Below are 13,101 nucleotides of genomic sequence, written 5' to 3' on the forward strand. Positions count from 1 at the left end.
TGTTAACAACTTTGTGATTACCCAGAGCATTCGCCTGAGAAACTGAGAATGTCCACCCTACCCCAAGGAGCTCTGCAACATTCGCAATGGCGGCTGGTTTTGCATTTTAATGAATCGTAGAATGGTTACAGCACAGAATGATGCCCTCATGCCCTCAGGAGTAACAGTTCATCCAGTGACACTCCCCTGCTTTTTCCCCATAGTCCTGAAACCTATTCTCTTTCAGATAGTGATCTGATTTCCTTGTGAAAGACTCAATGGAATCTGCCCCTACCACACCCCCAAACCATGCATTCCAGATCCTAACCATTCACTGCGTGAAAACATTTTGCCTCATGGCCTCATTGCATCTTCTGACAATCATCTGAAATCTGTGCCTTCTCAACCCTTCCACCAATGGGGATGATTCCTCCCAATCTACTCTGTCCAGGCCCCTCTTGATTTTGAAGACCTCTATCAAATCTCCTCCCAGCCTTCGTTTCTCCAAGAAAAACAATCCCAACTTCTTCATTTCATCCGTGTAGCAGGAGATCCTCATCTCTGGAGCCATTCACATGAATCCTTTCTGCACTCTCTCTAATGCCTTCATATTCATCCCGAAATGCGGTGCCCAGAACTGGATGTAACACTCCAGCGGGGGGTGAACCAGATTTAACATAACCTACTTTTGTTGGAAGGAATGGGGCAGAGACCATTGAAGAGGTTATAGCTGGGCACTTTGAAAAACTCAAGGTAATCAGGAAGAGTCAATATGGTTTTGTGAAAGGGAAATTATGTTTGACCAATGTATTGGAGTTCTTTGCAGCAGTGACATGTGTAGTAGATAAAGGGGAGTCTGTAGACGTACTGTACTTGGATTTCCAGAAGGTATTTGATAAGGTGCCGCATCAAAGTTTATTGCAGAAAATAAAAGCTCATGGTGTAGGGGGTAACATATTAGCCTGGTTCAATATGGGCTGGCTGGCAGAAAACAGAGAGTATGCATAAATGGGTCTTTTTCCCATTGGCAGGATGTGAGGAATGAAGTCCCACATGGGACTGTGCTGAGGAAGTGAAGGCGTGGCAGCTAAATATGCAGATGACACAAAGGTAGGTAGGGAAGTATGTTGTGAAGTGGACATAAGGAAGTTTCAGGTGGATACAGATAGATTGAATCTGTGGGCAAAGATCTGGCAGATGGAGTGTAATGTGGGAAAAAATGAAGTTGTTCACTTAGGCAGGAAGCAGAGTATTACCTGAACAGAAAATGGCTGCAGAATGCTCAGATGTAGAGGGATTTACTGTTCTAGTGCATGAGTCACAATAAGTTAGTATGCAGGGTTATAGCACGTTATCAAGAAGGCTAATGGAATGCAATGTCACGCCGACTGTCTAAACTACCTTACAGAGGCTGAGCGCCAACTCTCAGATTCTTCTTCCTACCTCTTCCAGGACCTATCCCCACCGCCGAATATCAAGCCACTTTTTCCAGGTCTCTCTAAACAAGCGATCAACATTCTCCTCCATCTTGATCCCCTTTTATAATCCAAATTATTTTGTCCCATACTGCCCCCACCCCCCAACTATCATCCAACGACCTCTTTCCAACCCAACAACCCTCCAACCCCCACAGCTCACCTCCACATGGCCATCTATTTGTCTCTTGTTCTTAAATTTTGCTTTCACAGAATACTGACCCTTGAGTATTAACACATTCTGCTGTCTTATCCTTATGCAGCTATCAACACCTTCTTTAGTCTTTAAAACCATCATTAACACTCCCTTTTTCTTGTGCCCATGTCAGCTTTGTCAAATCTCTCCTGGCTTCCTACCTATCACTGATCTTCCATTTTGCTTCACCGACTCTAGGCCAGACCCCCGAGATGTTGGTAGGATCTGGTCAGGGATCAATCATGTAGACAGAGTTTGAAATTTAAGACACATGCTCAGATAATAAAGCCACAAGATTCCAAACAAAAGTAAACTTCACTGTACAAGGTCAGAAAAGATAACACTATTTATAATATCTATTGTTATAATGTAACCAATGATAACATTGGAATCTGTTATAACCAATGGCAAAATGATGTGCTGGTCACCTGGTATAAATAGAAAGCAGATGGGGATTGTGAGGAACTTGTGTGGCCCAGGGCATGGCCTGTGTGTTGGTGTAATTAAGTTTCTTTATTAAACCTTTTTCTCCGATTTACTTTGTGAAGTTAGTTCTATTATTGCTTGCAACTGAAGTATCCTTATTGCTGGATGAATATCAATCTTTGCTCTAATATTCAAGGGTTAATATGAATTACATGTGAATTAACAGGCAAACTGTGGTCGAACACACAGCACTGTATATTATGTACCAAATGCGACCAAAACAGATCCATGGATTTGTCAACAATCCACCCAGATGTCAGTAACACTGCGATTCAACCAATCTCACTGAAACCCTGTCTCTCTCACAAGGGTTTCCAATCTTCACCTTCAAAGATCTCGCCCAAGAATTCCCTCCGCAGATCACTCCAAGTTGGACAGCTTCACCAATGGCAGCATTTCATTCTTGTCTCCTGCGATTTTGTTGCCGTATTCTGATAAAATTGCAGCTGAATTGTTTCTTTTATGAGTGTAGTGACGGTAAAAAGATTCTCAGGGAGACTTCCTAAAGCTTAGTGTTGCCAGGACAGGACTTTCCAGCTGTTTCTGCTGGCAGTATCTTTCAATCCCGTGAATTGTGAACCTCGCTGTGGGTTCCCCCAGTGGTGAAGAGTGCAACCAATGGGAAACCCCCCTGACAGAAGCAGGAGCAGAAGATCCCCCCCCCCCTCCCCCCCCCTCCCCCCCGCCGGTCAATGACAGGCTGCCTCCGCCGCCGCAAAACATGCCGCAAGTGGGCAGAAAATAGTCAGTGAGCGGGATTGTCTCAACAATCACCAGGCAAGACTGTTCTCTTCCTGTGGGGGAGCACTTCAGCAGTCACGGGCATTCAGCCTTGGATCTTCAGGTAAGCGTTCTCCAAGGCAGCCTTCACAACACACGACGGCGCAGAGTCGCTGAGCAGAAACTGATAATGTGGAGATGCCGGCGTTGGACTGGGGTAAACACAGTAAGAAGTTTAACAACACCAGGTTAAAGTCCAACAGGTTTATTTGGTAGCAAAAGCCACACAAGCTTTCGAGGCTCTGAGCCCCTTCTTCAGGTGAGTGGGAATTCTGTTCACAAACAGTTCTGTTTGTGAACAGAATTCCCACTCACCTGAAGAAGGGGCTCAGAGCCTCGAAAGCTTGTGTGGCTTTTGCTACCAAATAAACCTGTTGGACTTTAACCTGGTGTTGTTAAACTTCTTACTCAGAAACTGATAGCCAAGTTCCGCACACATGAGGACGGCCTAAACCGGGATGTTGGATTTATGTCACATTATCAGTAACCCCCACAGCTTGCCTCCTGGGCTTGCAGAATCTCACTAGCTGTTTTGTCTGGAGACAATACACATCTCTTTAATCTGTGTTTAATGCCCCCTCCACCCACATTGTCTGTACCTTTAAGACCTGGCTGGCTGTAGGATTCGCATTCTAATCAGTATTCTGTAACTTGATTTTGTCTGTTTGCACTGTTTGAGAGCACATTTCCATTCCATCTGACGAAGGAGCAGCGCTCCGAAAGCTTATGGTATTTGCTACCAAATAAACCTGTTGGACTTTAACCTGGTGTTGTGAGACTTCTTACCGAATTCAGCATTCTCAGAGGAATGGTTAGACTCGCTTGCTCGAGATGGCTCTTGCCAAGCATTTATGTGACATGAATAATACCTACCATTTGTCAGCCCCCAAACCAGAATGTTTTCCAGATTTGCTGCATTTGTATACGGACCAGTTCAGATTGAAGAGTTACAAATGGTACCGAACATTGTGCCACTGTCAATGAATATCTGACCTTACAATTGAAGGAAGGTCATTGATGAAGCAGATGAAGATGATCGAGCCTAGGATACCACCCTGAGGAACTCCTGCATGTTGAGAAAGTTAACTTCCAACAACAAAAGCCTTCTTACTTTGTGCTAGTTACAACTCCAGCCAGTTTTACCCCTGATTCCCATTGTCTTCAATGTTGCCAGGGTTTCCCGATGCCACACTCCACCAAATGCTGCCTTGAGGTGACTGTCTGTTCACACATTTCCCAGGAGGCCAAATCTTGGTGGCTCATCCCCAGTAAATTATTTTGTGCAAAGGAAAAGTAATAAAATATAAAAATGTCAAAATATCCTGAGTAAATTTGATCAACTGTTCGAAGGCAACAAGAGGAGTACAGAGACCTGCAAGTTTAATTTCCACAGTATAAGGAAATACTTAGTCTCTAGAAGTTTTACGAGATACTGGGGTTCATGGAAAAGCAATGTTTGGATACATAGGCTGGGATTTTATCGTTCTGCCCGCCACAGGAATCGGAGCGGGTGAGGGGCGGACAATGGAAAAGTCCGTTGATCTTGGGCGGGATTTTGCGATTTTGGGATGAGCGAGGCCATAAAACTCCACCCATAATTCTTCAACGAGGGAGTGGGCTAGAGATTAGGTATAAAATCCTCTATTTTCCCTGTTCATTCAACTTCAATCTGAGGAGTAAGCCTAGCTCAGGAGAAGGAGAGAATGCAAGATTCTATCTTCAGGGGGCGGGATTCTCGGCTTCCCCCAGCGTGTTTTTCGGCAGTGGGAGGAGGCCTGCCGATGGCCGGTGGCGAGATCTTCTGGTCCCACCATTATCGATGGGATTTCCCATTGAATCTTCCCCCACCATCAGAAAAAACCCACCACCGGGCACGTCGTCAGCAGGACCAGAAGGTCCCGCCGGCATGAACAGCCGGAAAATCTCGCCCAAGGCGTCTGCTGCACTGGATGGTTTAAACTGTACAAAGTTTATAAACAGCGATGGCAAAAGGGAAGCAACTGAGAATGACCAAACTTGTTTGTACTCACAGCGGGAGCCTGATCTTCATGTAGAATTTGTTCAGCTGAAAAGAAGACCTAAAAGGCACCGAATATTGTCCGTCAGACACAAGTTACAAAAGTGAGGCAAGGGCAAATTTTTATTTTGTATTAAATAGCAATAAAGAGTCCAAAACATATCTCATTGGTACATTCAGAATTCCCCCTCAGAATTACAGATTCTTTTAACCACCCAATGATGCTGAGAAATAACCTGAAGAATTTTAAAAAAATTGTTTTTCAAACTAAGCTGTGTCCCCGGACCGTTCCTCTTCAACAGCGGAAAACTGAGACTAGGCCGACTGTCCAACCTCCCCATGTCCCCAGAGCCCTACATGTTTACCCTGCTAATCCTCCCAAAACTAGGGTCAATTTATCGTGGCCAATCAAACTAACCCACACAACTTTGGACTGTGGGAGGAAACCGGAGCACCGGGAGGAAACCCATGTGCAGACTCCACACAGAAAGTGGCCCAAGCCAGGAATTGAACCCGGGTCCCTGGTGCTGTGAGGCAGCAGTGTGCTAACCGCTGTGCCACCCCAATCTTGAATCACTGCTCATTGCTATACAACATAACTGCATCATTCCCAAGTCAACTTCCTGAAAAAGAACTTCCTAATTTGGAATTATCAATAAATAACAGAAGTATTGCTTAAAGGTACACTTAACCAGTGCCATCGCTATTTCTGCTGAGCACCAGAAAGGGAGATGTTTACGGATAAAGAAACATTTGAAAGGACTTACCCGAGGAAGTCAGTCTGATGAAAGGCCAAAATGAATAGGATCAGCATGACGTAGACAAAATGAAAGAGACATTTATTCATATTGCAATCTATAAACAAGAGAAAAAAAAACACTTTGTACTTCCGCACACACTCTTCTATATCATATTCACAAGGACACACAAGAAATAGAAGCAGGAGGGGGCCACCAGGCCCTTCAAGCCTGCCCCGCCATGGCTGATCTATTCCAGCCTCAACCCTTTTCTGTGCCATTTCCCCATAGCCCCTCTATTCCTCGATCTATCAAATATTTATCCACCTCCACTTTGAATACTTTCCTACCATCTGCAGTCAGATAATGAACAATAAAATCCATACATCAACCCTTGCAACACCGTAATGTGTAAGGGCACATCCCCTTAAACACTGAACTGTGATTGGTCCACTTCATGTCACAGTGATTGGAAGTGAAATGAAAGTGGGAGATTTGATTTGATTCTGAGTAAATTGTAGAATTAAAATAAGTCTTCAGATCTCACCGGTCGACACCAGCAGTGGCCTTCCATGTCTTATAGAGACTGCGGAGAAAATGGCCGGTATTTTACCGCCACGCCCGCCCTGGAATAGGGGCGGACGCGGCTCGCTGAACAGAATTCTCCGTTGGCCTCGGGGGGGATTTTATGAGCCTCGGCCAAGTGAGGTCGTAAAATACCAACTAAGATGTTGATACTAACCTCTGTCAATCTTGGCCAATAATAAATAGTTACCAACTTTCTTAGGACAAATAATATTAATTGTGGCCAACACTTTGGATGGTGTGACAGCATCTATGGTTCCCTCAAGATAGAAGGTATGAAACATGTATTACACTGCTCCTCATCTCCTCAAAAACATCATCATCATTTTCTGGTTTGTCAATCACCTCTTGTATATATTTCTGACAGGTTACCGATGGTTATTCTTGTTGCTTGAAGGTATCCATTGTGTTTGGTCTGTTTGGATCAGCGCACATCGCTTTGTAGCTGCAACAGGCTTTGCTGTAGTGCACTGATGCTGCTAATGGCCCTTTCCGCACATGCCTTTAAGGATTGATGGAAAGCTGGGAATGTCCTTGGTGCATGCAGAAGGCACCACTTTCCACATGTCTTGCTAATGTCGTTGTGAATGCGTCAACAATTAGGTTTGTACCAAGAACTGTAAGCTTTGTCGATCTGTGAGGATAACTTTGTACTTATGTCCATCCTTAAGTGGCTTCAATGCTGTACGTTTTGGGTGTGTATCACAGATCTTTCTAAAATGCTTCCATGGGAGTGGATGTGATCACCAACTCAACAATTCTGTCTGCTTAGTTCTGCATTTAAAAAATCACAATTGGTGCCCTTTACTCTGCCTCTGCTGATGGAGTGGTCTATGGATTCACATGAACTCTGGTCAATGAATATAGAAATTAAACCTGATTCTGAACTGGTTTTCTAACGTAGTCCATTTATAGAGTCATAGAGTCATTAAGGTTTACAACTTGTCCATGCTGCCCATTTTTTTTAAACCCCTAAGCTAATCCCAATTGCCCACATTTGGCCCATATCCCTCTATACCCATTGTACCCATGTAACTATCTAAATGCTTTTTAAAAGACAAAATTGTACCCGCCTCTACTGCTACCTCTGGCAGCTTGTTCCAGACACCTACCACCCTCTGTGTGAAAAAATTGCCCCTCTGAAGACTTTTGTATCCCTCCCCTCTCACCTTAAGCCTATGCCCTCTAGTTTTAGACTCCCCTACCTTTGGGAAAAGATATTGACTATCTAGCTGATCTGTGCCCCTCATTACTTTATAGACCTCTATAAGGTCACCCCTCAGCCTCCTATGCTCCAGAGAAAAAAGTCCCAGTCTATCCAGCCTCTCCTTATAACTCAATCCATCAAGTCCCGGTAACATCCTAGTAAACCTTTTCTGCACTCTTTCTAGTTTAATAATATCCTTTCTATAATAGGGTGGCCAGAATTGCACACAGTATTCCAAGTGTGGCCTTACCAATGTCCTGTACAACTTCAACAAGACATTCCAACTCCTGTATTCAATGTTCTGACCGATAAAACCAAGCATGTCCACTCTGTCCACCTGTGACTCCACTTTCAGGAGCTATGAACATGTACCCCTAGATCTCTTTGTTCTGTAACTCTCCCCAATGCCCTACCATTAACTGAGTAAGACCTGCCATGGTTCAATCTACCAAAATGCATCACCTCGCATTTGTCTAAATTAAACTCCATCTGCCATTCGTCAGCCCACTGGCCCAATTGATCAAGATTCCGTTGCAATTGGAGATAACTTTCTTCGCTGTCCACTATGCCACCAATCTTAGTGTCATCTGCAAACTTACTAACAATGCCCCCTATATTTCCATCCAAATCATTAATATAAATGACAAATAACTGTGGACCCAGCACTGATCCCTGAGGCACACCGCTGGTCACAGGCCTCCAGTTTGAAAAACAACTCTCTACAACCACCCTCTGGCTTCTGTCAAGAAGCCAATTTTGTATCCATTTAGATACCTCACCCTGGACCCCGTGAGATTTAACCTTATGCAACAATCTGCCATGCGGTACCTTGTCAAAGGTGCCTTCCCAAATTTCTTTTGGGAATCCTTTAGCTCTTCTGCTGTTAATCCTGACATGTTCAGCCTGTGTAGGTCTTCATCATAAATTGCTAGGCAAATTTTATGGCTTGCTTGCCTGGTTCAGACACACTTGAATCAAGGGTTATAGCTCTGTGCGCTGTTTAAACATTGGATAGTCGGTCAGCAGCATCCCAGTTCAAACTGGGGAACTTTGTGGACATTTTGACAACATCCCTTTGATCTTTCTTCTTCTGTAGTGCCTGGCCAGAGTGTCACTGTCACTGTTTTTCTGTGCTCTTCCCATTATACACACAACCTTGCCTGGCCCAATTCTTATAGTGGTTTTGCATTGTTTGCCTTTCCATTGTTAGCTATCTAACTGGCCCACACCCATTTTACTCAGCTTACCTGACTGAGCTAACCCAGTACTAGCCCTCTCAATGCACTGTCCCACTCACTGAACTGGGAGGCTATGTACTGCAATCTCACCACAAGGGATCCCACCTCCTTACGTGAGTGCTATTTCACTGTGTCTTCAAAGCATTTCTGACCTGCCAGCATTCTGCATTTGCAAAGCTCTCCAACAGTGTGACAATCTGACCAAAACACTGAGGATTGCCTCATTTTATGTAGCATGATCTCTATGGCAGGACTTTTACCGTCCCGCCGTCCACAGGAATCGGAGCGGGCAAGGGGTGGACCATGGAATGGTCTGTTGACCTCAGGCAGGAATTTATGTTTGTGTGTGTGTGCCCGTGCGTGCATGTGTGTTTGAGTGCGCGCGCACACGCTCTGCTGAAAAGCAAAGGTAAAACTGAGACTGGATCACATGACACACTTACCTTCTGGTGATGGTCTGCTGCTATCCCATAAAGGCAAATTACAACCCAGTCCCTCTTTACTAACTGAAATGAGCAGGAATTTCTTCTCTCAGAGGCCCATGAATCTTTGAAATTCTCTTCCCAAAGGGGCAGTAGAGGCTGGGTCAATGAAGGCTGATTTGGATAGATTTTTGATCTACAAGGGAGTCAAACTTTATGTGGGGCAAGCAGTTAAATGGGGTTAAGGTCAAAATCAGATCAGCTATAATCTTACTGAATGGCTGAGCAGGCTTGAGATTGAGAGGCCAAATGGCCTATTGCTGCTCTTGTTCCTTATGAGAGTGAGGAGGGCAGCTCACAGTAATGAAGATGTCATTTAGAATCATAGAACTGATTCAGCACAGAAGGAGGCCACTCAGCCCATCTTGTCCAGGCTGACCCAAAGACACCCAGGTGTCCCTTCTAATCCCATCTTCCTGCACTCGGCCTGTAGTCCTGTAGTTTATAGTACTTAAGGTGAAGATTCAGGTACATTTTAATGAGTTTAGAGTCTCTGCCTCCACCACCAACTCAGGCAGTAAATTCCAGGCACCCACCAGCCTCTAGGTAAAAAAAGCTTTTCCTCATGTACCCTCTGATCCTTCTGCCAATGCTGGGCCATTTCAGAGGGCAGTTGAGAGTCAACCACATTCTCGTGGCTCTGGAGTCACATGTAGGCCAGACCAGGTAAGGATGGCAGATTTCCTTCCCTAAAGGACATTAGTGAACAATAGTGAATTAATGTCTGACATAGCTTCATCATTATATCCCTTGTTTTGTATTCTATACCTCTGCCAATGAAGGAGAGCATTCCATATGCCTTCTTTACAACCTTATCTACCTGTACTGCTACCTTTAGGAACCTGCGCACTGGCACACCAAGATTTCTCCCTTCATCTTCCCTTCTCAGTATATTCCCGTTTATTATGTATTTCCTTTTACTGTTTGACCTCCCAAATGCATTACCTCTCACTGATCAGAGTTGAACTCCATCTGCCACTTTCCTGCCCACTCCACCAAACCATCTATATCATTTTGGAGCTTACAGCTATCCTCTACACTATCTACTACATGACTAATTTCTGTGTCGTTTGCAAATTTCCCAATCGTGCCCTCCAGGTTCAAGTTCAAATCATTAATTTGTGACTGGATACAACCCGGAAATTAGAATTACTCATTTTTAAATGCAATCTTCATTCTTGAATAGGCTACATGACTGTATTTTCCACAGCCCACGGAGAATGTCACTGACTCAGAAGCCAAGGAGGTTAGTCAGGGAGACTCCTCAAGTTTAAACAAATAATCAATTCCAATACAAGAATGCAAGAAATCGCATCAGGAGTAGACCATATGGCCCATCGAGCCTGTTCTATCTTTCAATATAATCATGGCTGATCTCAAGCTTCAACTCCTGTCTGCTCCACGTATCTCTTGATATCCCCGAGTGACCATACATCTCCAACTCAGCCTTAAATGTATTCAACAATGGAACAAGGACAATTTCTCCTCAAGTCAGTCCTAAAAGATGGGTCTCTTATCTGGAAGCTGTGTCCTGCACCACACCACCCTCACCCTTCAACCATGTCCTGTGTTCTAGATTCCTCAGCCTGTGGAAACAGCCTCTCACTGTCAACCTTGACAGCCCCTTCAGAACCTCATATGTTTCAATAAAATCTCATTCTTCTAAATTCCAAACACTATAGAGCAGTTGACCCAGCCTTTTAAGTTTATTTATTAGTGTAACAAGTAGGCTTACATCAACGCTGCAATGAAGTTACTGTGAAAATCCCCTAGTCGCCACACTCTGGCACTTGTTCGGGTACATTGAGGGAGGATTTAGCATGGTCAATGCACCTAACCAGCACGTCTTTCAGGCTGTGGGAGGAGACCAGAGCACCTGAAGGAAACCCACGCAGACACGGGGAGAACATGTAAACTCCACACAGACAGTGACCCGAGTCGGGAATCGAACCCGGGTCCCTGGCGCTGTGAGGCAGCAGTGCTGACCACTGTGCCACCGTGCTGACCCTAGGAAAGCCCCTCAGCCCCAGGGATCAATTTAATTAACTCTCACTGTACTGTCTCAAGTGCAAATATATCCTTCCTTAAATATCACAAAGCTGCATATTAAATATAATGTTTTCTGACACTTACATTTCACTAAGCGAATAACAGAAGTAAGTGTTGAAACACTTTTCATCGACACATCTGACTGCTGAACAAGTCCATCGTTGTTGGGATCTACTCTTTGATGCTATTTTGACAATCAATACATATATTTATTTCCATTCTTGTGATACCTCCCTAGGACCCAGCAGCAATATAAAGATTATTGCCTCAAATATCTCCTCTTTTGTCACTTTCTGAGACAATGATCACCTCCCTCTGGTTTTAATAGTTTTGAGTCGCTTTGGAATGTCCATCCCCTATGTTGACATCAGTTCTATTTTGGTAATCATTAGATGGCAGTGACACCAACCAAGAATTGAAGATTAACCTCCAGGTCACTGCCAGTAAACCTGGAGGAAAATAATGGGATCAAATAAACTCGAGTGTGGTGTTTTTCATTTTCCTTTTAACATCCTTGTTAAATAGTTCTAAAAATATTGGAGTTGGGTAATTATAACTGCTTCACTAATGATCATCATGACTTCAATCTGGTCCATTTCCAGTTGGTGTGTGGGGAAGGGGGGGCAGGGGGAAGGGGGTCATGGCAGGGGGTTGAGGCAGAGAGGTGTGGGAAGGGGTTGAGGAAAGGGGTGAGGGAAGGGAGAAGAGGGAAAGGGGTCATGGTATGGGGTTGAGGCAGAGGACTGTGCGAAAGGGTTGAGGAAAGAGGTGAGGGGAGATGGTGAGAAGACAGAGTGAGGGAAGGTGAAGGGCAGGTTGCGTGGGGACAGGTTGTGAGGAAGGCGTGAGGGGAGGTGGTGAAGTGAGTCAGTGTGTGGATGGGTGTGTAAAAGCAGAAACAATCAATAATTTCCAATGGAAATTAAATGGGTACTTAAAGGAAAAAAATAACTTTCCAGGGTTGTGAAGATGTAGTGGCAGAGTGGGACTCACTGGATTCCTCTGTGGGGAGCTGGTATGGATTTAATGGGCCACATTGTCTTGTTCAGTGCTGTAAGTAACTGCGATGAGGGGAATGTTGGATGGTCAAAGACGCTGTCTTTGGTGTGAGATATTGGACCCTGTTTATTCTGTCAGCTTCAGCTAAAGGATCAGTCAGCAGTTAGTTCAAACAAGCACAGCTGAGTTCACCATTGTGTCCTGGCCAATATTCATCCCTCAACCAAAATCAGTTAAATGGATTACCTGGCCATTATCACATTGTTGTGTCAGAACGTGTGATCAAATAAATTGTGACATTTATATTACAACAGTAGGTTCAATTCAGAAAGTACTTGATTGGCTGTGAAGCACTTTGGGATATGCTGAGGTCATGAGAGACACTATATAAATGTAAGTTCTACCATTGTTTCTCCACAAGAATGCTGCATTGGTCACCCCGCACCATCTCATAGCTATACGGTAGCAACAAGCTCCACATGTGTCACCATGGTTACCCATCAATTAAAGTACAAAGTTTCAATAACTCGACAAACTAAAGGAAGACAAAGTCAGAGGCCGTGTTACAAGAAAATCTTCCTACTTTTTATGCACTTCATCGTGATTGGCCAGTCAAGCAACAGCAGAATTCTAATTTCCTGGGATTTACGGGAGATTTCACCTGGAAAAGAAAAAAGGGATTTTTATTTTAAAAAGTTGCCAAAGCAACACAACTTTAGGAATCATAGAGTCATTGAGCAATCAAGTCATTTACAGCAAAGGAGGCCATTCAACCCATTAACTGCATGCTGGCTCTTCACCAAGCAGTCCAGTCAGATCCACTCAATCCCCGTATCCCCCCAGATTTATTCCTTTCAAGTGTCCATTCAAT

At 44.2% G+C, this 13,101-nt stretch overlaps 1 protein-coding gene across 1 annotated transcript in view; it reads right to left on the reverse strand.

Annotated features, from left to right (window-relative positions):
• The window catches only part of LOC144479886 (CMP-N-acetylneuraminate-beta-galactosamide-alpha-2,3-sialyltransferase 4-like), a 93,283-nt gene extending 80,434 nt beyond the window's left edge, over positions 1–12,849 (reverse strand). Inside the window, exons 1-3 of the mRNA XM_078198925.1 lie at positions 12,814–12,849; positions 5,701–5,788; positions 4,947–4,994 (exon numbers count right to left, since the gene is read on the reverse strand). Of these exons, the coding sequence (XP_078055051.1) occupies positions 4,947–4,994; positions 5,701–5,788; positions 12,814–12,829 (152 nt within the window). The 5' untranslated portion in view covers positions 12,830–12,849. The remainder of the gene's footprint in view (positions 1–4,946; positions 4,995–5,700; positions 5,789–12,813) is intronic.
• Positions 12,850–13,101: the final 252 nt, after the last annotated feature.

Source organism: Mustelus asterias, chromosome 27 (assembly GCF_964213995.1).
Source record: "Mustelus asterias chromosome 27, sMusAst1.hap1.1, whole genome shotgun sequence".
In the NCBI taxonomy this organism is placed as follows: Eukaryota; Metazoa; Chordata; class Chondrichthyes; order Carcharhiniformes; family Triakidae; genus Mustelus; species Mustelus asterias.